The 26,269-nt window shown below is 47.2% G+C and overlaps 1 protein-coding gene across 1 annotated transcript; it reads right to left on the bottom strand.

The window, feature by feature from the left end:
* Positions 1–278: 278 nt before the first annotated feature.
* On the bottom strand, positions 279–21,662 carry LOC119168271 (translin-associated protein X). The gene is made up of 5 exons (XM_037419675.2): positions 21,552–21,662; positions 12,260–12,503; positions 9,329–9,462; positions 2,442–2,551; positions 279–1,320 (listed from the first exon to the last, which is right to left on the bottom strand). Exons 1-5 carry the CDS (start codon positions 21,595–21,597, stop codon positions 814–816), a joined length of 1,041 nt encoding a protein of 346 aa, XP_037275572.2. The 5' UTR covers positions 21,598–21,662; the 3' UTR covers positions 279–813.
* Positions 21,663–26,269: the final 4,607 nt, after the last annotated feature.

The following is a 26,269-nucleotide window of genomic DNA, read 5'->3' as shown; positions in this document are numbered from 1 at the left end:
CGCTTGTCTGTGTCCTCTCTAAGTGTGTGTATTTTTAGCGCTTGTTTTATCATGGACAAGTTTCTATTTCATCCGTCCATGCACATCGACCTCCATATATCAACTAAATAACATCACTGCCGACACCTTATGACACGATTTTTCCCCTTACATCACCTGCCAATGTTATCGCCTGTACTATCTTAAGCCCTTCTCCCCACGACGATGTAATTAAATGTGACTTGCACAAAGCGGCCTGCCTTCCCAAAAATACATATTTTAAATAAATTGCAACTACACAGGCAATACTTATCTTTATTTTCAAAGACCCTCTTTAAAAGAAATAGACTGCCTTTTCTGAGTATGCAAAGCTAGTAAACAAATAGCACCAGAGCGAAAACCAAAACAACAAAGAGAAAAACAGAAGAGGTTAAAGAAAACACTAATGCAGAACATCAGGTGTGCAGGCCGCTTGAGCTGTCTGGATAACCGACCTGTGACGGAGCAGGAGCGAATTCACGTGGCAACATTGATGATGTTTGGTGTTCGCGTGTATCAACTCCATTGCCGGCGTTTTGCGTGTCCAAAGTACATACCTTCTGCGAGTGGTATCCACCAGTATGTTTTTAGCCGCTTTTTTTTTTTAGGGGGATTTTTTGTTCCATAATATCACTCAATTCCATTGCTTTTCGGGGCTGTGTGCTAACGCAAACGCGTAAGTAGAGCACGTTGTTTCGAATTCGAGCGAATCCATTCCTGTACGCCACAGAGCGATCATATCCAAGACAACGGTGCGCTAACTAAACCCCGCAGAGCTTGAAGTTCCAACAGAGTTCAAGCCTCTACGAGGTTTTCCACCTCGACCTCCCCGAGGTCTTCCCCCTCGACTTCCACGAGGTGTTCCCCGTCGACCACCGCGAGGTCTTCCATCAGGGAAAGAACAGCCGCTACCTCGGCGTCCTGGGTCCCCCCACCAGAGGGGCCGTGAAGCATGGCGGCATAGCAGGCCTTCTCGACTTCGACCACGTTCTGGCGCAGATCCCACGTCCTGTTGCCAGGGTCGCGGCTTGGCCACGAGCTCTGACAGGGCAGGAAGTTGCAGGAGATGAACCCGGTGTACAGGTCTCGAAGGAACCGGCACATTTCGCGCGGTGTCTCCCGGTCGCCACGTCCCAGCGCGGACACCGACATGCGCTTCAGCTCTAGGGCCATGTCTGCGACGCCGTGCAAGTAGTCGATGAGAGTGACCTCCAGCGAGAAGTAGCCGCCACCTTCAGTCGACTTGGCGGGTGACATCTCCCCGGTGGAATCAGTGCGAAGGGCTCTTTCGCTTTCCGGTTCCTGTTTCGGGAGAGAATCGCGGAAGTAGCAGTCTTAAACGAGAGACGTACGTTGCACGTTCGCTACTGAATTATCAAGCCACCCACCTTAACTATCTGACGGGGCACCAAATCGGTCTTATGCATTCACTCCTGGTTGCGGCCGTGGAGATTTTCTGACAATAATGGCAGTCAGTGTGACTCGTGTCGCATCGTAAGAACTGTTCACAACCCACACTTACAGGAGAATTACACTCTATGGGAGAATAGTTAGGCCGCAATAAGGAAGGGCCTGGTCACGTCATAGACAAGTGAGGTCGGCTCGCTTTGGTCGCATCTGATGCGGGTGCTGTGGACACCCAACACATGGCCCGTGCCACTTATGTGGAGAGGTGACTAACACCTTCCGCGTAGTCTGGGCGTGCCTATCGAACCCATCTATCCCTCCAATCCCCAACCCTAAGAGAGAGGACTGGGGGGTGCCCTGCTCAGCTGTCAGGACATGAAGGTCCAGAAGGCCCTCATTGAACGGACGCGGTCGGCGTTGCTTGCCAATGGAGCTCTATAATAGGGTTTACACCTTGTACTGTGAAAGGAGGAGGCGAATACGGCCCCAACCGAATCATCTTACCTCTCAGTAACCATTTAATTGTTATTAAATGTTTTCTCCACCACCCAGGGACCACTGCGCGCTGGTCGGGAGGGACAGCATCCGAAGAGCTTGGTTTGCCGAGGCGAAGGTTCTTGGCCAAACCCAGCGAAATCACGTGTTATTTCTTTTCTTTTTTCCTCCATGCCACTTATGCACATCGCCTTGAAAGCTCCACCACGAGACGCTAGGAAAACTATCGTCCACTTCTAGGGCTCTTTGGGCGTTCCCTACAAAAGTATTATATTTGCAACGGGCAGACACTCTGTAAGTGTGCAAAATGAGCCCGAAAGGTGGCGGAAGGGTTAAGAAAGAGAAAGAAGACAACCAGCAGTTGCCACAAGGAAATCTGTCCCAATTTCCTTGTGGCTTCGTGCTAAAACGGGTGGTTGTCCTCTTTCCCTTTCTTATACGCCTTAAGTTTGTGATAAAATCGACCAGTACCAAAGCTCCTCGCTGTGCGATAAGATAAGAACATCGGGACAAGCGATTACCTCAGCTTGCGTCTCAAAAATCAGAGCGCTGTTGATCTCGTCCAACGTCACGAGGCAGTCGTCTTTTAGGTAGCGAAAGAAGGACACCGCCTTCACGTACCCTTGAAGACCTGCACGAGTTTGTAACGTCACGTATCATTCGGCATGAAAAAAGAGATACCCTCAACGTTACAGCGTCACCAGAGAAGCACGTCAGATGTTAACGACGGCTTCTTCGCGAGAAAGAAATCACGCAGTTGTGCCAGCCCAATTAACGTCAAGCATGACCATGTACGACGCCGTGTGGTGCACGAAATCGGGCTAGTTTTGTCCAGCTGTGAACCATCACAAGGTGCCTTGAGTATTTCATTCGATATTTCACGGGAGAAGTGTTGAAACATTCAGAGACGTAAACTTACGAACTAAATTGAGACAATGCGGTGTGACGACACCTGTGTGCCGTCAAAGACACTTGTGGAGAACAAGATTTTCGCTCAGCTTAGGCGCGTTCCAATCGCTTTCCTTCGGCTGCGTGCTTATAGTTTCGATTTGAGCTTCGCCATTTTCCCTCCTGTGCACCTCTTTAAATGTGGCATGGTTCCCCAGGCGCCACCATAATACCCTGTGAACTATGGTAAAAAGGCATTACCAGTTTCCAAAAACGCACCATATATGAGGACAGTGGCGTCAGCTTTTGTACTCAGTCCATACCACCACCCAGGATGGATGTAAAAAAGGCCTTCAGGTAACCTGATTAACCATGGCGTGCTCTCTCGGCAAATGCTTTAATAGCCAGGATGTGCAGGATTAGCAGTCGAGTATTTGATTGATTGATTGAATTGTGGAGTTTAACGTCCCAAAACCACCATATGATTATGAGAGACGCCGTAGTGGAGGGCTACGGAAATTTCGTCCACCTGGGGTTCTTTAAGGTCACCCATATCTGAGCACATGGGCCTACAACATTTCCGCCTCCATCGGAAATGCAGCCCGGATTTGAACCCGCGACCTGCGGGTGTAGCAGTAGCAGTCGAATGCTGTCCGCATACGTTGAGGTGGCGCTGACTATCAACTACTGGAATGAACCTAAGAAAAATCAAAGTGTATATTCCGAAGAGCAGTCACAGAGTGCGATGCCGTTAGGGCACATACCCAGGGGCTTGTAATCACACATGTGTTATGTTGTACATTTTCTGAATTGTAACCGTTTCGATTCATTTATATTTACGCTGATATAATAACTGTTTATGAAATGTCAGTTTATTATGATTTATTTAAACATAATCGTCCGCATTATCAAGTCTCTGGCACTCGAAAGGTTTTTTCTATCTATCTATCTATCTATCTATCTATCTATCTATCTATCTATCTATCTATCTATCTATCTATCTATCTATCTATCTATCTATCTATCTATCTATCTATCTATCCATCTATCTTACTATCTATCTTACTATCTATCTATCTATCTATCTATCTATCTATCTATCTATCTATCTATCTATCTATCTATCTATCTATCTATCTATCTATCTATCTATCTATCTATCTATCTATCTATCTATCTATCTATCTATCTATCTATCTATCTATCTGTCTGTCTGTCTGTCTGTCTGTCTGTCTGTCTGTCCGTCCGTCCGTCCATCCGTCGGTCCGTCCGTATGTCTGTTCGTGAGCGTGCGTATGGGAAACATTCGAAAGTATGAAACTTTCGGGATGTTTGCCTATTATTTCCGGGCGCTGCTAATAGTTTTCCTTGGGGAAAGCCAACCCCATCAGCATAAATAAAGACTAGCACCTGTTTCTTGTACGAATACAACCGATAAGCGAAGCTCCTTAAAAATAGGATGCAAACCATAGTGTTTCCTAATTATACACTAGAGGGAACTCTGGCAATATATGGAAGCTGCTACGCACGGCGCTTTATCGAGCATGGGAATGATTAGTACATGAATTTGTCTAATTTTTATACTTCTGGTTCCGTGTATGTGTTCGTGTTTTACGAAACAAAAATTAGCAAATGTTCAGCGGTTGCGCTTCGCCATTTTATTCTTTTAGGCTTACCTTTTCAAATCAGATCACGAAGTTCAAAAGGGTTCATTCTTTTCTCCGAAACAAAACCGAAGCACGGCAATAAAAGAAGCCACAAGCACGATTTGCCACCCGCAAGTACGAATATTAGGCAAATCCGTATACTACCCATCATTCCCAATGTCGCTGAACAATCGAAGCGCCAGAGTCCCCTCTAGTTATTTTAAGGTATTATGCTGTGGCAACGTTTTTAGAACTACAGGTTTTTCCGCTCACTTTAATCCGAGTGCCAGCCTAAATAATCTGCACGCCATTGAAATAATCTGAACGCCGAGCTATTTATTCCATGTGCCAAACATTTAATCCAAGCGCCAACATATTTAATCCAAGCGCCAACTCACTCAGGCCGCGTGCCATTGAGTTTAATCCAAGTGCCACCGTGTTTAATCCAATTGCCAGTGACTTTAATTCAGGTGCCAGTCAGTTTAATCCACGCACAAAAACCAGAATACGGGGCGTAAAAACGGCAGTGCAATTGAAATGCAGTTCCTAAAGTATAAGAGACATTAGTCGGAAGGTAGAATCCATCATTATTATTTGTATTCGCCGATAGTATTCTTGAGAAAAAATTACTGCCGTGGTTCGCTTAAGTGCTTATAATTTGCTATGCGCAAGTTTGTATAATGAGTGCTTGGCCCTGGTGAAATAAATTTAATGAAAACGAAAAAAAAAACGCAGGAACATATTACTGAATATTTTACATTGCAACGAAATTCAGTATCCGTCACTGAAGCTCATAATTGGCTTTGGTACACGCTACAACATTACATGACCAGGACAGGTCATACAATGCGAACAACACACTATGTTTATTGGAGTGCCGGAACGCATACTAAGAGATTAAAAGCATGGCCGCGGGCAGTGATGGCTCAAAGACAGCTACATAATCAAGAAATTAGGAAGCCGTCGCGCGGCACTCGCTGTGAATTAGAGATAATTCCAGTATGTTTTTTTTACCTATAGTGAACATAAAACGTAAACTGATCATCCTTATGTGGCAATAGAAGTTTCATTTTACATTATTGTACGCTCTTATTTTTTTATTTAAACAAAGTTAAATGTCTCCAATGATACGAACAGTATTGATTGTTCGTTTAGCTTGTCAGTTTTGTGACGTACTTGACGAATGCGATGAAACGAACACAAAGAAAACAAAATGATAATAACACGCAACTGACCTTGGGCCTAGCTTTCTTTTGTTTGAGTACGTGTTTTTTTTGCGTGGCATTATGCCTCTCATCGCACATTGGAAGCTTGCGGATTGTGTGTGTGCGTGCGTGCGTGCGTGCGTGCGTGCGTGCGTGCGTGCGTGCGTGCGTGCGTGTGTGTGTGTGTGTGTGTGTGTGTGTGTGTGTGTGTGTGTGTGTGTGTGTGTGTGTGTGTGTGTGTGTGTGTGTGTGTGTGTGTGTGTGTGTGTGTGTGTGTGTGTGTGTGTGTGTGTGTGTGTGTGTGTGTGTGTGTGTGTGTGTGTGTGTGTGTGTGTGTGTGTGTGTGTGTGTGTGTGTGTGTGTGTGTGTGTGTGTGTGTGTGTGTGTGTGTGTGTGTGTGTGTGTGTGTGTGTGTGTGTGTGTGTGTGTGTGTGTGTGTGTGTGTGTGTGTGTGTGTGTGTGTGTGTGTGTGTGTGTGTGTGTGTGTGTGTGTGTGTGTGTGTGTGTGTGTGTGTGTGTGTGTGTGTGTGTGTGTGTGTGTGTGTGTGTGTGTGTGTGTGTGTGTGTGTGTGTGTGTGTGTGTGTGTGTGTGTGTGTGTGTGTGTGTGTGTGTGTGTGTGTGTGTGTGTGTGTGTGTGTGTGTGTGTGTGTGTGTGTGTGTGTGTGTGTGTGTGTGTGTGTGTGTGTGTGTGTGTGTGTGTGTGTGTGTGTGCAAATACATATACATGTACAGGAAAAAAAGTGTGATTACTACTCATTATTCTAGAAATGCAACATAGGCACAGGTTAGTGTATTTATTAAAACAGAACTGTCTCATAGGGCTCGAAGACGGATGTTCACAAGTCATCTTCACGCAAAGCAGCAGGCACGAAAGAGAAATTGTGCCGATCAAAGGCCGCGCAGTCCACGCGCTGTATTTGTTGCATAGAGTGGCGAGCCGCATCCAGCAGCAAAGAACGCCTGTGCTCCTTCTTCGTCATGCCTTGCGGTGTCACGAAAACTAAATTACGACGTTCGCTCAGGTAGGCCTTCACGTGTGACTTGAATTTCGAGAAGGCTTCTTCTATAGGGTTAAAGAAAGGACTGTACGCTGGCAGGCGCTTATTAGAGTGCATGGAGTTAGCCAAAGCCGCCTGTTCTGCCCGAGCGTGAGCAGGTGCATTATCAAAAAGGAGTACAGCTTCGGTATTTCGCTCATCACGTTCTACGCAAGCCGAAACATCACTGAGGAAGTCATTAAAAACAACCCAATGAACTTTGTCCACCACAGTCCAGTGAATAACTCCATTTGCGGACATGCATGCTATAACGTTCAAGTTCACTCCCTTTGTCGTTGTGGTCATGTGCACAGCTGGTTGTCCTTTAGCTGCCCTGCCGAAGTTCCTGGAACACCAGATATTGAAGTTAGTCTCATCCAAATAGAAGCGGCAAACACGCGGTCCATCAGACTGCAGCCACTGGGCGTACAGCATGCGGCTGTGCTTGATACCATCACGGTTGCGATCTGTGGGCCTCTGCGTCACTAGCTTCATCGAGTAGCAGTGGGCATCCAGCAAGCGGTCGACTGTGCTTGCACTGATTGTTACTCCTGGCATTTCTTTCTCCAGGGCCTCCTTTATTTGATTCAATGTAAACGTACACTTTTCGTCGACAATTCGTCTCAAAGTACTCACGACGTCATCTGCAAACTTCCTTTTTGAACCCCTACTATGCTTTGATGTTTCTCTGTCGGTAGCGGCAATCGATCTTGCTGTTTTAATGTTGATGCCTAGAGCGTCGGCCAGTTGCTTTAAGTCACCGCCACGCCTGTAAACGTCCACAATCCTAGCCCTGTCGACCACCGATACTCTGCTGTTTTTTCGACGAGGTTCGTCGGGGTTCTTAAAGTGTGGTCCTCGTTTGCGTCCAGCCATGACTTCAAGCAAAGCTCTCTCAACGTCTGGCCCCGCCACGGTGGTCTAGTGGCTAAGGTACTCGGCTGCTGACGCGCAGGTGGCGGGTTCAAATCCCGGCTGTGGCGGCTGCATTTACGATGGAGGCGGAAATGTTGTAGGCCCGTGTACTCAGATTTGGGTGCACGTTAAAGAACCCCAGGTGGTCAAAATTTCCGGAGCCCTCCACTACGGCGTCTCTCATAATCAAATAGTGGTTTTGAGACGTTAAACCCCACAAATCAATCAATCAATCAATCTCTTCGTTTGCAAATGTTCCCGTATGAAAACACACATTTCAAGTAAACACGCTTCAGCTACACTAAGCGTCGTCTGTTACATGAAAACCGGAGTATCTACTTTGATGCTTTTATAACAACTTATTTCCACATGAACCCGAATAAATGCAAGTTTGGTATTTTTAGGTGATTACTTCTGATTTCAAGAACGAATTAATATCATGTGTCGGTCACTGTTCTCCCTGGGCTGAGCAGACGACTGCGGTAGCCTCAGCGCATAAGTAGCCAAATGCCGTCTGCTCAGCAGACGACACGAATCTATGCATATGCGATGGTGTAGATGGTTAACCGGAATGAAGCAGTAGCAATTAAATAAAGACTAACATGGACTCTATGAGCAAATACATTTAAGTACCCATACATGCAATTACTACTGACTGTTTTTTTTTATTTTGAATCTACGATACCAAAATGTTAAGGGGAAGTCGCACTGCGCACTTCATTTCATAAGCGCTATACCAAGTATAGCCGAGGGAAAAGTTCTTGCTGTGACGCCATGTTTACGTTATTCTGACATTTATACTATATATAGTGGCTAACTGTGTGTTTCTATCGCATGGATTAAACTGACTGGCACCTGAATTAAAGTCATTGGCAATTGGATTAAACACGGTGGCACTTGGATTAAACTCAATGGCACGCGGCCTGAGTGAGTTGGCGCTTGGATTAAATATGTTGGCACTTGGATTAAATGTTTGGCACATGGATTAAATAGGTCGGCGCTCAGAATATTTCAATGGCGTGCAGAATATTTAGGCTGGCACTTGGATTAAAGTGAGCGGGAAAACTTGTAGTTATGGAACCAGTACAGTTTCGCTGCTGTGCTCACGAGCCGGCACACGTGGCTGACGTGTGAACGCGTATAGGCGACGGACATGCCGCAGCGAGTCGAGACGCGCGAAAAGTGTACCCGCTTGAGACGCGTCCGTCGTTTCTCCGTGCTCGCTTCCTCCGTACTCCATGCATGATTTGCAAACGCGCTGAGGCGTGATGCAAGATGGAACTCCAGCGTTCGCTAGTTCTCGCGTCGGCCGTCACGGCCACTTCGGAGGGCAAGCGTCTATAGGCAGCGTACCCTCACCTGATGGAGTTGCGTCACTCGCGCAGCCTTGTCCCAAGTTCGCCAGTGGCCGTGAGGGTCTCGCAGACAACAGACGCGTACCCCGTGTAGCCCGGCCACAATCCGCCCACTCCAGCCGGGACGCGTGCACTGCGTTTCACCTTGACCCACCCCCTCTCAATGTTGCTCTTTTCATCCGCTAAGGTTTGTCTTCTGGCGCTGCAGTCCGACTTGAAGGCTGTGAAACTGGCCTGGTTCTAGAAAAGCTGGAGTGGCGAGCTTCGACGGTGAGGCGCAGACCTCAGAAGCGTCGCTTTTGAAAAAAAAAATTAGCAGCGATACATACTTAGCGATAGTCAGTCGATCGCCGGCACTTACCCACAGTGAGCACCCTCAGGTACTGGTAGTAGTCCTGGCCCTTCAGTTCGGCAGCCATGCCTCGGAGCTCCAAATCGCTCAGCTCGCTCAATCGGCGGTGGACCTTCTCGAGAACCTTCTCCCGCTCGTCGGCACTGGAAATAGAACGGGGGCCACTCACATTACACGGTTTTACGTATGTACCCGAAAACCACGATGCCATATTGCAAGGTTCGCCTTTGAAATGCACTGCGTGACACACGAGAAAGAAGCAGAGAACGAAAAAAAAACCGGGCGCAGCCCACAACTGGTATATCGGAAACAGGAAAGACCCCATATGTCGGCAAAAACTGTCGAATTCACTAATACTCACTCACAGAAAATATTTTCCGCTTTGGAGTCATTCCGACTCAAACACACCAAAATTTTCCTTAGTTGGACTAGCTCTGATTCGCTCTCACGAAAATTTTATTCACCTGGACTAACTCGGACTCTGATTCACCAAAATCTTTCTCACCCGAACTGATGCACTCAGACTCAGACTCACCGCTCAAACTGAGTCTGAGTGAGAAGACTTACGAGTCCGTTAGCGACGAATCGGCTTTTCTGTCCATATGATATCAATGTTCTTTCCCGCCAAAATTTCACAGAATTGGTGCTCTTCTCGGAACCTTTTGAAATAGTATCTTAAAAGACTAGTTATGAGTGGTTGCAAGCCAGTAAGGACATTTTTTATAGAGATGAGAACCAAGGATGCATTTATCAATAACTTGTCGAACAGAATTGGCTAGGGGGAAGTCAGGGCACCCCCCCCCCCCCGTATTGCACGCCTCCGATGAAAAACGTGTCAATGGTCTATGAATTATACTGCCTCGGAATACGTGTGAGCAGAAGTTAGTATAACCGCGAATCTAGGCAAGGCTGATAGTAATGCTGAAGATTAGTAGATAGGAGTTACGACACTAAATGCATCATCGTCGCAAGCACACTCAGTGGTGGCGAAATACGTACTAGAAGTGAGACGCCTGCCAAATGCAGTACATATATATAGACAACAAAAGGCAGGACGACGAAGCCTTATTAACCACGTGTGTTGTACAAGAAGAAACTTCATTAAATATTTTTACGGGGCAAAGCTCCTTATGATTTAGGGCAATCTCGCGTCCTTCTGGTGGCGTAGCCAGCCAGGCATATCCACAGACAGACAGACAGACAGACAGACAGACAGACAGACAGACAGACAGACAGACAAACAGAATGAAAGAAAGAAGGAAAGAAAGAAAGAAAGAAAGAAAGAAAGAAAGAAAGAAAGAAAGAAAGAAAGAAAGAAAGAAAGAAAGACAGACAGACAGACAGGCAGGCAGGCGGACGGACGGACGGACGGACGGACGGACGGACGGACGGACAGACAGACAGACAGACAGACAGACAGACAGGCAGGCAGACAGACAGACAGACATATGAACTGACGGACGGACGGACGGACGGACGGACAGACAGACAGAACAGACAGACACACCGACCGACCGACCGACAGACAGACAGACAGACAGACAGACAGACAGACACAGACGGACGGACGGACGGACGGACGGACGGACGGACGGATAGACAGACAGTTCACCTCACTCATCATCATTCACTCGGTGATTTATGCTGCGATTTATTTTTGCACGCATGTTGTTCCGGTATTCTCTTCCTCCTTGTCTAGTATTACGGACTGAATCGCCCAACTGTCAGTTCTTAAATTATGGCTCAGTGGGGAAGAAAAGGGCATTGATTTTGGCCATTTAGAGTTCTTGAGCACTGAAATTTAAGCACAAGAGCGTCATATGCATTTTTTTATTCTCTTCGCATTTCGCTTTCACGGTCCAAATGCGGCTGTCCTGACCGTAAATCGAACCCGAGTGCTTAAGCTCAGCAGCAAGACACGTTGACCTCTATAAGCTATGTACAGGGTGTTTCAAGAAATGTTTTCAAAATGTTTAAATGTCTTATAGTGTTAGAAAAGTGTTATAGTTGTTCGTTGTCTTATCAATTGGTTTTTTTGCAGTCAAACCAAGAAGGTGAAAAATCATTTAGAAAAGAAAGTTAAAATAATTAACTTTTTAATTAGTGGAATCCTTCAATAGAGTATCAACTACACCCAAACAAGAACTTTGATAGTTAATGAAGTTAGGCTGTTATGTCAGGCGGAATGAATGAAGTTCACCCCGTGATGAACCCCGCCCAAATTCAACGGCTTTCGAAGTTGAATTTGGGGTTCGTTTATCGCATAGAGCCCTGGTAAAAGTAGCCTTTAGTAAATATTGTGGCATAAAAAATTTAACTAAAATTGTACAGCGAAAGCCGTTGAAATTGGTTTAATTACGCCACAATGGTTACTAAAGGTCGCTTTTTCTACGTCTCAAAGCTGGGGTGGATTCTTCGCACAAAGAACTTTGGAAGCTCCCTTGCATTACTGAGGGAACTTCTAAACGCGTAAAAAAACATCACAAGAAGAAAGACACACAGAGACACACTCTTTCTTTGCGTGCCTTTCTTCTTGTGGTGTTTTTCAAGCGTCCAAAAGTTCCCTCAGCATGACGAACCAACCAGCCCAGCAACGAGTACTTCTAGGTCCCTTGCATTACATTGAACTGCCCCCCACCACGGTGGTCTAGTGGCTAAGGTACTCGGCTGCTTACCCGCAGGTCGCGGGATCAAATCTCGGCTGCGGCAGCTGCATTTCTGATGGAGGCGGAAATGTTGTAGGCCCATGTGCTCAGATTTGGGTGCACGTTAAAGAAACCCAATTGGTCGACATTTCCGGAGCCTTCCACTACGGTGTCTCTCATAATCATATGGTGGTTTTGGGACGTTAAACCCCACAAATCAATCATCAATCAATACATTGAACCGCCATTAATATCGTGGATTCCAAACGATCTTTATAATCTTTAACGTACTAACCTCACGGGAAGATTCAGCAGATTAACGATGTGTCTGCACTCTCTGCGGACGGCATATCCGAGCTTCAGAAGACGACGGCAGCGGGCGTTGCGTTCGTCCATTTCGACTCGGAAAGCCCGGAACATCTCCAGACTCGGCTGGGAGTCGCCGCCGGAGTCGCCGCCGGAGTCCCGCAGTCCCTCGGGCGCTTTCCGCGAACCGTTCCGTGGACCTTTCCTCCAGAACCTCCGATTCCTGTCGCGGCCTGTAACCGTTCATTTCCGCGCGTATTTGTTTAGAAGAAAAAAAAAAGTGGGGAGGGGGGGGGGGAGCTTCTGAGCAGAGCAATGATATGATCTATGGTTTCTCTTCGAAGCAATTTCGGTAGAGTACTTACTTCTGCATTTCTAAATTTTAAAAAATTTTTTTGAAGAAGAAGAATGAAGTACGCCACTTGTCGGAACATTGGCTCCAGCTACATGTTAGAAACAAAACAGTGAAAAAAAAACCCGTGCACTGGATAAAGGTGGACACAATTAACTGCCTACACTGACTTAAAATGGCGTCACGTGTGTGCTACGTGTGCATCATGCGTGTGCTACAAGTCTGTGCTACGAGTACAACATACATGGCAGCCTTCAACAAATAAGACCCCGTCCAAAGGATGTCCCTGACACACGCAACGAAGGAATACATTTTTGGAAGAAGTGTTTAGCGACTCAGAGTACTTGGTACTCCACTATGGCAGAGCACAAAGCAGTCACAGTCAGTAACTCATAGATGAGGGGTTTAGAAAAAAGTGTTTAACGATTCAGAGTACTTGTTACTTTACTATTGAAGAGCATACAGGCGTAACTTGAGCATCTTGCGAACAACAACGCTGGCGGGCAAGAGCATTGATTTGTGGACCGCTGTAAGTGATGCCAACCGAAGCAAAAGTTTCATCGCTAAATAGACTCTCGCAAAATTCCTAGATTGTAAGAAAGATCCCCAGATTATATTTTCAACATGATTGTTCAGACTAATTTATTCTTAACAAATTATTAGGATAGTTTGGTCTGTGGCAAAGTTTTTCTGAATCTTGTTAAAGTAAAAATCACAATCACCAACTTTTGACGTCTTTTTTTTTCCACATTACGTAGATTTCTACATAAAGTGCTTGCAAATGTCACCTATTACAACTGAGACAGATTTGCATGTCAAATTCACTTTGCGCACGCATTGAAGACACCAATGTGATCATTCGGGTCAACCGCGAGTACGTGGCACCTATCTCGTAATTGCAGCTTGATAGGTGATGGTCTATTACAGTTTTTCCCAATTCGCAGTCACTCCTACAAAATTTTCAGTAGATGTGAGTGGGCGCTCCATTACCGGCTGGCAGCTGCACCTTTCCTCTGCGCTTTCGACCAGCTCCCCGTACGGCCAAATCTATTCGTCCCTTTTTCGCTCCTGTGTAGACGGCATGACGGCCCGAACAGTTTTGTCTCTCCGCACCGCCCCGTTTCCGCAATATTGAACCCGTACCACCTTACCGAATCTTCCGTGTTACTTTCACTCCGTTCGATATTATTCCTGGTTATTTCACATGGAGACATTGCTCGGTGAAGGTACGCGGGGAGCGTAATCTTATTACGTGTCACATGTGCACCACAAGACAAAATTTAGCTTTGTATCACAGTGCAGCGATCACTAAGAGAGCTCGTGATGTGCGCGTGATAAACTCTAACGACTACTCGGTTTAATTTTCCCCAGTATTCGAAGTATAGTGATTTCGCGTTACACAAATGCTATACCTTTTACTAAGTCCGTCAGACCACCAAGCCTGTCTTTAAAAAAAATTCACAGCTTATCCCCGAGAAGAATGATGACTAGTGGGGCGAAGCGGACGGACGCACGGACGGAGGGACAGACACACGAATGCTTCGCCCCAATCATTATCATTAAGTCTATGGATATGCTGCGACACCGTTTTTATTGACGTGCATGCAATGCAATGCAACTGACTACTATGCTTACGACTACTATGACGACACAGGACATAGGACCCACGACTTGAGGAGCTTCGCCCCTAAAAAAACATGAACTAGCCTAAACTGTGCCAATAAAAAGTTTTAAACGATTTCGAGTACTCGGTACTCACCTATGCAAGGAAGAGCAGTGAGCCATCCCTGGTAACACCATAAACATGCTCATTACAGCCTTTCTAGTTGATAGAGCGTGATCACTTAGTAAGCCATTTGAGCATCCCCCATAATATCACATTTCCAGACCCTTAAATATCCCTATATTTAACAAAACACAGCGCTAAATCCCTTACGGATGTTTAAAATTTCTGTGTTTAGAAAAAGTGGGTAACGATTTAGAGCACCATTTAGAGCACCATGGAAGACCATAAGACCGTCCCATGGGCCTCACACTTGATAAGGTCCCGTTGCCGAAAATTACGCCATGAACGAGTTCACGACGAGATAGCGTTACAACAGCGTTCAACTACGACTGCGCTGTCATGAAGCGTTTTTTTTTGTTTAGAAAAACTGATTTAGGATTTAGAATACTTGGTACTCTATCTACTATAAGTGAGCGCAAAGCCTTCACATGGTGGAAATCGCCTGAAACCTGAATATTAGTTCTGTGTGTTTAGAAAAAGTGGTTAACGATTTAGAGCACTTGGTACTCTACTATGGGAGAGCTTAAAGCCGTCCCGTGGAACTTAGCTTTTGACATAGGGCTCTGTGTGTTTAGAAATAATGTTAACAATTCAGAGTACTAGGTACTCTAATATGGGAGAGCAGAGAGCCGTCCCTTCACCCTTCCCGCCATGAGACACCTCGCAAACAGGGTTCTGTGTTTGTTTATTTCCACAAACGTCAATAACACTCAACACAACATTTCCTTCTTAGACATACTCTAACGATGATGACAAAACAGACGTCACTTACATGAACATGGATATGAGATGACGTTGAAAGAACATGTACATTCGATGGTTCACACAAACACAACCACAAAAAATACTTCAAGGTAAACAAGAGACACAAATAAAACATAAATATGTACATTTGGCATACTTGCATGTTGGCATATGCCATTTCTGCCGGTGCATCGACAGATCAGCCTACCAATACCAGGCCGGCCGAAAGACAAGTTTCACTCGTCCGTCATAGACCGACACAAAAGGGCAAGACCAGTGCCGAAGAAATTCCTCTTCACCGAGGAAGAAGAGCTCCTCCGACAAAACAGACAGCAACTCCGAGTACAATCGTTTTAGGATCGGGTAGAGCGCGCGTTGGCGGCGGCCCGCTGCAACCGCCTCGCAGCGGTTGCGCCAGAGGCAGAAACAGCCGGCAACAATGAGAAGACAAGAAAGCGGCCTCGCGAACAACGCCCAGAAGCGAAGCGATTTACTCTGAGGCAGTGAAATCCGGCATGTACGGCTCTCCAATAATAGCGAGCAATGACACAATGCCTCAGAAAATGCTGATTTGTTTCCCGAAGGGAGCAGTTCGGACATCTGCCTGACTGGACTATTCTCCACCTTTCGAGGCGGTCGAGAGTGGGAAGCACACCCCATCATCCCAGGCGCCACATGAAGTCCCGGAGGTGTCCAGGCAGAAAAGAAGCCGTTAAGGCTCCAAGACACCCGTCTAGTTCGAGCACGGCGGGCTGGCGGGACCAACGGAAGCAACAAAGCAGCAGTTGTCTCAACTATGTGGTTGTTCAAGACATATAGGCCAGGACAGCTCGACATGACATGGCGAAAAAATGCAACAGTTGTTGCATAAAATGCAGGAAGTGTTATTGACTGCGGCCCCTGTTAAGTTGCAAATTAGGCATCAAATGCCGAAGGTGAGTACCCAGAAAGTAATATGCAAGCGTTCGTGTGGGAGATTCCTCTCCTTGCACTAGGCGCAAAAGGAAGCGCAGTGCCAGCAGCCGACAGCGTATGGACACTGAAGGGAAAGCAAAGCCTCCCTGAGAACGCTGCTGTCCCAGTGCCGCGCGAGATACCAACTCAGTGCCGCCTGACCAAAGAAAGGAACACAAAGCAGACTGTAGTGATCGCACGATACGTATAGATGATTGCCCGACGTAAGATAGGTACCAAATGCTACCGCAAAATACAGTCTGCGCTAGGTACCTCCGCTCAAGAAGCGGTAAGTTAAAATCCCGTGCATCCTGAATTTTCAGTCTTACTTCTTCGAGAGCGTTTAATCAAAGAGATTCGCAAATGCCGTAGTGGTTGTATAAAATACCTAAAATACGAAGGGACGCGGCCGGCTGAATGGGAAAACCGGCGCCAAGCCTGGAGTTTGGAGAGCCAATGAAGAAATACCGGGATTTGGAGATGTTCAACGCTGCACCTGAAATGTCGCCATACTGGGAAAATACAAGCAGGCTGCGTGAAAGGGTATCTTCATCTGAAAGGTACAAGGTTATATCATCAGCGAAAGCTGTGACTTTCACGACACCGCCACCAGGAAGCGCAAGACCCCGGACACGTGAATCCGCGTCAAGAGCATGCAAGTATGGCTCAAGGCTCAGGACAAGTAGCACAGGAGACCCTGACGGACTCCACATGTTATGGAAAAAAGCGGCACTTTCCCAGCCATCCAGAACTAGTGGGCTTTTCAGACCAGTGTACGTATTTTTAATCATTTCCACAAACGAATGAGAAAAGCCGAAGGCTGTGAGCCTATTAAGGATATATGCGTGCTCTAGTCGGTTAAACGCTTTTTCCAGGTCAAAAGACACAAGGATACCACGCGCAGATCGCGACAGAGTATACTCTATGATATCCCGTGTGGTATATGACAAGTTGTGTATTTCTCGTCCAAGCACTGATGAAGTCTGGTGATGGCCTACCAGGGTGTTCAACAGACCCCTCAAACGTTGAACGGCTACTGCCGCGAATATCTTATAGTCAACGTTGAGGAGCGTGATAGGTCTCCAATCTTCAGGATTAACAGAGGAAGCATCACCCTTTGGAATAAGCACAATGCGTCCATCTCGAAAACTTGATGGAAAGACAGCGTCCTCGTAGCATCGCTGGATTACCGCGGTAAAGGTAGCACCAATCTCATCCCAAAATGTCAAGAAGAACTCAACAGGAAAACTGTCTGGCCCTGGGGCCGTTCCACGTTTCATATATTTCAGTGCCGCCTTTACCTCTTCAGCCAACGGAGGGATGTGCAGGCAATCCGCAGCTTCTTGAGTAATGCGGGGCAAATTTCTCAGCACTGGCGGTGTTTCATAACAGTTAGTCCGCATGGCCGAACACGACATTGGTTCAAAAATCGCCAAGAAAACAGATCGATCACGCGTAGGAAGCCGCTGCGCAGGTTTTATTTGTGCTGTCATAGAGACAGATGGCTCTGATTGCCCAAAAAACGAATGTCTCGCGTAGCACAGCACCTCGGGATGTGCACATGGTTTGTGTCTACGGCGCCATGCTACTGCCGCCAGGGACGAAGCAGCAGTCAAGCGTTGAAAGTGTTCACGCAGTTCACGCTGCCACGCTCGCATCAGAGGAGAAGGCGTGTCGGCGCGCAAAGCAATGCGTAACTTCATCGCAGTATCAGCAAGCTCTTCAGAAACGCTTCGACGAAGCGAACGCCCCTCTACGGCGCAGCGCAGGCGCCACTGTGTTTTAAGCGCATCCCAATCTTCTGGACCAGACGCCGTGAGCGACACACGTATTGCGCGTGACAAGTCTGATCTTGAGCGCACGTCCTGCAGGACGCGAACATCCAGACGCCATGACTTTTCCGAAAAATAAAATGGAACTTCGAGTTTCAAGACAATAGGCCGAAGATCAGGTACATACACAGGAGAAGGTGGGAGGGACGAAACGCATAAATCGGAGACAAACGCCTCTAACGCTCGTGGGATATAAGACCGATCGAGCCTGCTGGAGGATCGTCGACGTCGCCATGTCCAAACAAAGGTATTTCCGTGCACTACATTTTGCGCGTCTAGTAATGAAAAGTGGTGGACAAGGCGACGCAGCTCGCGTGAATTCCAAGCAGACCGGCCCCTAGCCAGGACCTTGTTCGTCAGTTCGCGTATTTAAAACGCAGTTGAAGTCGCCAATCAGAATGACATCACAACCGTCAAGAAAAAACACATCCAGGTCTCTAAAAAAGGGGTTAGACTATCCAGCTTGCGCTGGCCATACACACACAGTATCCTTTATCTGAAAGAAAAGTAGCTACAGTCTAAAGCCAAAACCCTGCCCACGCCATCGTAAAAAGCATGATGATCTCATAATAGAGCTCGATTAAAAATAATAATACCTACTCCCATAAAACGAGATGTAGCGAAAGAGAAATAGCAATCTTGGTTGAACTTTCGTTTAAAAGCAAGCACGTCGGATAGCGAGAAGAAATTTGTTTCCTGGAGGCACAAAACATCACAATTTGCAGCGCGGGCGACACTAAACACTTCAGCCTGCTTTGCTGGACTGCGAAAACCCTGAACGTTCAATGAAATAATATGCAGTGTAGTAGCCATTTAAACTGGACGCATAGTTCTAGACGGTGTCCCGGAAAGTGTCCAGGGGACACTTGCTCAACCAAATTACAACGCACTGTTCGACCCTCCAGAAGAGGGTCGAGGTTTTTTGGACCGTTGGGAGTTACCACGAGCATCACTGCGTTCATCGGAGCAAGAGCTGGAAGTGTGCCTTCGCTTTGTTTCACGTGGAGCTCCCATTTCGACGTCAAAATCGGCAAGGCTAGACAGTCCGATGCTGCTATCCAGTCCCAGGCTGAAGCCGTCTTTCGAAGACGTGTCCTGAGGAGGTAGGGACTGAGCCGCCGGCAAGCTTGGATCCACATCCTTGATGCTGGCAGCACTGTCCACGTCTCGGCAGTCCGGTGTAGGCACCCTTTGTGTGGGCGATTTTTTACGTGTACGACGCGGTGTAGAAATAGTCGGAGCGGTCGCAACAGAAGAGTCTGTGGTATTTTCGCCACTGTTTTCCGAAATAACAGTGCTCGTAGGGTCAACTCCAACAGCAGCAGCCTGAGAACTCGGGTAATTTGCGCACTTAACATCAAGTGGCGTCAAAGAAGAGACGCCGACGCCGTTTTCAGGGCAGTGCGTTGCGTCTTTCGAAGCGCACGGCTCCTGCACCAGCGCGGAGGCCGACGCGCCAAGCGTCGCATCGACAATCGCGCTTTCGTTGTGCGCTTCGTTTGAAGGAACTTGTAGGGGTGAGGCCAGCACAGCGTCGGTGACCTCCTCTGCGTCCCCCGAGTCGGTAGTTGGTTCCATTGCCGGTGTCAGTGGTGGAAAGGCACCAGCGGCAGCGTCTGAGTAAAGCGGCGGACAGGGCAAACCACAGTTGGGTGGCCGTCCCCGCAGCGTCGACACGGGCGGTCACATCCTTCACTAACGTGACCGTGCACACCGCAGCGACCACAATACGGTGTTGTGCACTGGGCTCGTAGATGGTCCCCTGAGCCGCATCTTCGACAAACACGCTGGAGTCCACGGTAGTCAAACGTAGCACGGTGACCGGAGATGCACAGGTAGTTCGGCACAGGATTAGCGGCGTTCATCTCCATTCGAACATACCGCGTTCCAGTGAGTACGCCTCGTCGCCCGCTCATCAAACCACTGGTGACAGTGAGCACCTTGCCTTATGGGTATAACGCTTGGACGAGAGCTTCGTTTGAGACGAACGATGGCAGGAACAGGCAGGCGACGTTGGTCACTTGTGGGCCAACGGGAACGACTTTAACACGCTCGCAGTCAATCACCAGGCAACCAGCATTGACGATTAGAGACAAAGAGGCCATGCTCTTCACGGTGACCTGGAAGTTTCTAGCTCCCTGATGCTGCACGCAGTATACCTTTGAAAGGCCGACTATTGAGGCCGTCGCATCAACGACGGTCTCGTCCCTAGTCCCCGTAGGGACAACAACGTCGAAGACAAGCGCCTTCGAAGGCGTCCAAGACGCGACGGGCACCATGACTCGTACTGACGGACGCCCCTGACGTAGAATGATGAGCGACGTCCTTAGCACTTGCAAACCGGGCGAAGCTCTTTATAGCGGCACCCGTTCGTCTTTTGTGTATAGAAATTGTGGGTAACGATTTAGAGTACTGGGTACTCTACTATGCGAATCTATGAGCTCGACGTTTATGGTATTGCGTTGTCGCCCGCCTTTAGAGATATTCCAGGAGTTGGCATCGCCGAGTCAACTCTTCACCACGTCGCAACAATATGTTGGCGCAGATGGTACTGGATATGTGCCCTCGTGATAAATGTTACCTTAGTAAGCTGAAAAGTCTGGGTAACGGAGATCCAGTCATCGACACTCATTCCGATGGCTTACTTTGATCGGTGACAACGGTCTGTTATCTTAAAATCAAACAAGCCTTTATATCAACGGAGCGAAACCCCCTAATCTCTAAGCGGGCACCACATGGAAATGAAAAATGTTTCCGAGAGAAACGAAGGGGCAAACCGCGGTGACTACCTTTGCCGGTACTACGCTGCGCTGCTGGAGCTTCGACTGCGGAATTATTTCAAGTCCCCCACCACGATTAGATTTATCGATACTCGCGGACAACTTTTCTTGGCAATGAAGGGGAAGCTATTATGAGGCGAAGCTTCTGCACATGTAGTTCTACACGAAGTAGTGCGGTTCGAAGCGGGTATCGTAACGCTAGGAAGAGTGACGGGGACTCGTCATAAGCGTTTGATGTAGACGCACACACCGCTTATAGCGTTTGAGGTACAAGTAAAAAGCGGGAATTTCTCGCGCAACCAGAAACGCGTGGTAACAACGTGTTAAGGTAAATAAGTACAACTGGAGTACAACTGCCCTACTAGTGTGTGCTGCATCCTGGGCTAAATAGCCTCGTGTATAAAATAAAACAAGTGTTTTTTTCGTATTTCAGGTCATAATACGGACTCAATGGACCTTTTTCACGGGCGCCTTCTGCGCATGAGCACCGGAAACACTTCAACGGCAGCACCCCGAAACAAATTTGGGTGGCTCGTGGCCTCCGAAACCTGTCGGCACACCATCTCCGAGGCGATAGGTGCAAATGAACGCGAAAGCTGAGACGCTGTCGCGTTGACAAGAAAGCCACCAAATTTGGTTTTGACTCTCGCCGCCAAGGGCGCTGTACCTGTCGTGGAAAAGATCAACTGTGGAACTATACTTTCACTAGCATCAGGATGCAGGCGATTCGGTTCGTGTACAGCTTTCGGTTCATTGCCACGAAACGTTGTCCGCGAGTACACACGTCCACCGAACAAAATGTGTTCAAAGATGCATGAACTTCAGTTACTTACCTCCATTATTGCGGCCTGTGTTATCTGGCTTCTTAGGAACAGTCATGGCGAACGAGTTGACAGAACAAAAACCGTGCGCGTGCGCAGAACACCGGCGAACGTGGCCCCGCGTGCTTCGCGAGGAAACGTCGTCAAGAAGGCGGATATGAATCGATGGTGATGATAATACTCAACTATGAGATGCACCGACTAAGGAGGTTTTTAAAAAAAATTGCTTGAGTGGAAGCTCCCGCAGTACTTTCCGAGCAGTATAGTGAAGCCAGCTTTTGCCCTCCAAAGATCTCAGAAACATGCTATTTCCTGGCAGTGCACAAGTAGACAATAACCCCCGCAGTCACAAACGCTCCTCGACTCGACTTTCACCCTTCACTTGACAGAGTTGAGCAGTGTGCCGCAGCTTGGCTGAAAATGACGCTGCGCTGCTCGAGAATCGCACAAAGCTATCACTGATATGAAGTGATTTACCGTGCCTAGAGAGGGCGCTTCAATCGTCTTTCTCAAGCTAGCCACCGCCCGATCTAAAGGGTACAGCCATATCCATTAATCCATCCATCCATCCATCCATCCATCCATCCATCCATCCATCCATCCATCCATCCATCCATCCAACCATCCATCCATCCACCCACCCACCCATCGATCCATCCATCGATCCATCCATCCATCCATCCATCCATCCATCCATCCATCCATCCATCCATCCATCCATCCATCCATCCATCCATCCATCCACCCATCCATCCATCCACCCATCCACCCATCCATCCATCCATCCATCCATCCATCCATCCATCCATCCATCCATCCATCCATCCATCCATCCACCCATCCATCCATCCATCCATCCATCCATCCATCCATCCATCCATCCATCCATCCATCCATCCATCCATCCATCCATTTATCAAGTGATCGTGAAGCGTTGAGTGGAGGGACGTTCTAGAATACGGGGGTAAGTGACTGTGATTTGTTAGTCTAAAGACCATGTTAAATATGAATTGAAAGGTAGTTGTTACCGAAGAAATAATCCACAGAGACTAGTATCGGTGTCTTAATCTCCAATAAAATTTGCCTTTAATTTGAGGCTTACAAAACAAAACTAGTAACACAAGAACGCACTTTGAGCACTATCTGACCCGAAAAAGACATGCCACCGAATATCGTTGCAAGTGCGAGGAAAACGCTTTTTATTATTCATCGAACGCAAAGAACCATTATGCTCCTAGTAAGATGGCTGCCACAGCCACCGTCTTGCAGTTCGCATGGCTTGACTCGTTGCCAAAAATTTCCACTCCAGCATTTTTTTAAACTTCCTTTACACCGAATACCATACCCTCCTATACCGCTAGTCAGGGGTGCAGCCAGGGGTTCGCAAACCAGGCCCGTGCCCCCCCCCCTTCCCCAGCGCCCCCCGCCCCGAAAAAAAATCCTGTATACGCGCCTGCCGCCAATATGTAGTTCTCGTTAAAAAAATTGTCATAGCAGGCTAACTCCTGTCCGTTAAGTAAATGGTATACCTTAAAGGGCCACTCTAAAGAGCCAGACGATTTTCGCGTATTAGTAAAGTACAATTTCACAATCCGTGAAAACAGCACTCATGCCACGACATGAGGCTTCCTAAGCGAGAAACACGAGGGAAAACAATGCCGGTGGAAACGCTACGGATAAATTCCCGCAACTAAATAGCGCGATGCACTCAATCTTTAGGGGCGAAGCTCCTTATAGCGTGGCTTGTGCGTCCCCCGTTGTCGTAGTGCGTAACCTGTGGTACATACCCGCATACCAGTGGAACAGATTTAACCTCGGGCACATATCCGCATTTCCACATGTTACGAAAAACGTAGCACGGCGTGGTTATCCCGCTCTCGGTGTTAACAAAGCGCTGACAGCAAAAATGTGGTACACACTCTCGCTTAGTCCTTCGGTTGTCCGCTGGATGGCGGTACTTGTACATGATGAATATACGACAAAAAGAAGCGAGATGGCGATACTACTAGGTGGACATGGACGGACGCACGGACGGATTGATGGACGCTTCGCCCCACTCATCATTCATTCCGTGGATATGCTGTAATTTTTTATGTCATCTACACTGGATTCTACGTAGTTTATAATCAACGAAAGGGAAGTACATCGTCGTCCACGGGTGCGATGGAGATAGCATACTAAGTTTCGGATATTTCATCGAGCCGATGTCGCGAAAATCGAAAATATACGCTTTGAAATGTCGTACGTCATGCGCGCATATTTCGGCGCGAAATTTCAAAACGAAACCTGAACCTTGATTTTGTTTTCGCTAATAGTGAGACATGCGGCATGAGAGTTCTCAGAATGCAGTTTATCAGTCTAAACTAAGTCATTGTTTCTATTTGGTGTCCCTTTAAGTGCAGCTTTTGACGTTGCAGATTAAGGATTTTTTCCCCCTCAAGCGCTGCTTCGCTTCGTCTTCTTCTACCTTGGCAATGACCGTTTTCGATACTGTCGCTCTCGGTGAAGTGTACTTGCGCAAAATGGAAGTCACGTCGTGGCCTATGTCTTATTTCACCAACACTCCGTTGTCTTCGTGGACGGCGCACGAACCTGCTCACGCAAGTTAGAGGTTCTTCCGGTCTTTTATCAGTATACTGACTACAAATCGTGCGGCAGGTAGAATCGTTCAAACAAGCAAGCATGTACCACTCTAAAGAACTTTGACATTAAAGAAGAGTTCGGGGATTCAGAGACGTCAATGGTAAAGGCCAAATCAGTTTTGCCTGATAAAGTGTTCTTTGAGAACATTATTGTCATTAATGTCACTAAATTGTTAAATCACTACAATGTGTCATTATAGTAATTATAATATTAATATTTTAGGTTTAACGTCCCAAAACCACCATATGGGTATGAGAGAAGCCATAGTGGAGGCCTCCGGAGGGTTGACCACCTGGGGTTTTTTAAAGGAGCCGTAAAGCCCTTTTTTGAGTAACCATGGAATTAATTCACTGCAAAAGCGTATTGCCTCACAAAATCAATGCCGCAAAAATTTTAAGAATCTCTTCAGTACGAGCGGAGTTACAAAGATTTGTCACACGTTGCAATCGCATTCTTTCTTCTCTCGTCCAGACGAAAGCGCTCGCCGCTAAGCAGGAAGGGATGGGAGGGGCAAACAAAAAGAAACGTCACGCGTGCTTCGTGACCTTGAGCACTTTTTCTTTTTTTTTCGAATACGTGGCTTCTTATAATCGCGCCCGCACGCGTGGACTAGTCACGCCCTTCCACGGCGATCTCTGTAACGACAGAGCGCGCCATGTTCAAATTAGCCAATGGCTTATAAATGGGCTTACTACGAGTGATTTCGGGGCTTATTCCGTTATTTTTCGAGAGAAGAGAAGGCAATTTTTGACTGACTGATAGTTTATTGTGAATTCCAGGCCGCGTGCTGCGCTATAATATTTGGTTCGCGTGTTGTTGGGAGCTTCTACTACCCATCGGCAGCGTTTTCTGACCATGCTCAAAAAGTGTTGCACGGCCCTTGTAACGTCCACCCAAATCTGAGCACACGGGACTGCAGCATTTTCACCTCCATCGAAAATGCAAACGCCGATGTCGGGATTCGATCCCGCGACCTGCGGGTCAGCATTCAAGCGCCTTAACTACTAGGCATGGAAAGAAGAATGGATAGATGAATAGATCGATCAATCGATTGATTGATTGGTTGATTAGTAGGTGAGTGGGTGGGTGAGTAGGTGGGTAGATGGATGGACGGACGGATGGATAAATGGACGGGTAGGTTGGTGGAAAAGCTTTATTGATCATCCTGCAGATGAACAACCCTGGTTCATGTCTCCCATGTAAGGACGTCCAGGCGTTGCCTGTCACGGGACTGCACGGGACTGCTGGACTGCTTCACGGGACTGCTGGACAACCCATAGAGGAGTTTGGCCAACTAGCTTGGAGCTGCAAAGGTTGCTTCCCGCAGCGCCAAGAAACCATCGGAACCAGTACGTACCTTTGATGTTAGCCTCTCATTCACCGATCAAATACAGAGAAATTAATTATTTTCGATGTTGTAGTCTTAGTTTATTGCAATACCCATCATTATATTTTATTTATTTCTTTAAGTCTCAACATTTTCAAATGGCCCAGTGGCTTTTCAAATTTTCAACTACTCCTTCTTGGCCAACTGTTTTTGAAGAAAACACAAACAAATAATTGATCCTCCCTGATCAGCCTGGCACTCCAATCCGGGAGTTTTTTTGTTAGTCAGTGTAGTTCTGTCGACGCTCGCACTGCGAGTATAATTTCTCGCATGCGTGTCGGGAACGGTGACCTCCCATTTTAAAATGAGAGCCACAGTTTGTTTGCTTGCCTGCTTCCTTAATTTTATGCGAGAACGTAGATAACAATTTTAAGCATTATTAATACCTACCGAAAGTATCTGAGCGACTAGGTCGTCGCAGTTCGTAACACTAGCGCTGCCGGGCCAGAGGAGCAATCACGTACTGGTCTAGGTGGTGGCGCCATCTCTTGAGCGATGTAGACGTCAGCCAGACTTTCTCGAAGATTTTTGAGAAGTTGTATGTTTATCATTGCGATCACTGCAGTTTTCCAAATTATTTGAGACCTTGTTCGTTTATTTTACGCAAGTTTTGAGCATTGCTAGCCTTGTTTGAAATCTGTACTGACTGCTCGACTTTAAGCGTGAGCTTGCGACATGACATGCTGCATGGACAAGCCAG

The sequence above is a fragment of the Rhipicephalus microplus genome, chromosome 6 (genome assembly GCF_043290135.1).
Source record: "Rhipicephalus microplus isolate Deutch F79 chromosome 6, USDA_Rmic, whole genome shotgun sequence".
Lineage (NCBI taxonomy): Eukaryota > Metazoa > Arthropoda > Arachnida > Ixodida > Ixodidae > Rhipicephalus > Rhipicephalus microplus.
Note: the sequence above shows the minus strand (reverse complement) of the source record. Positions and strands in the feature narration are given on the sequence as shown.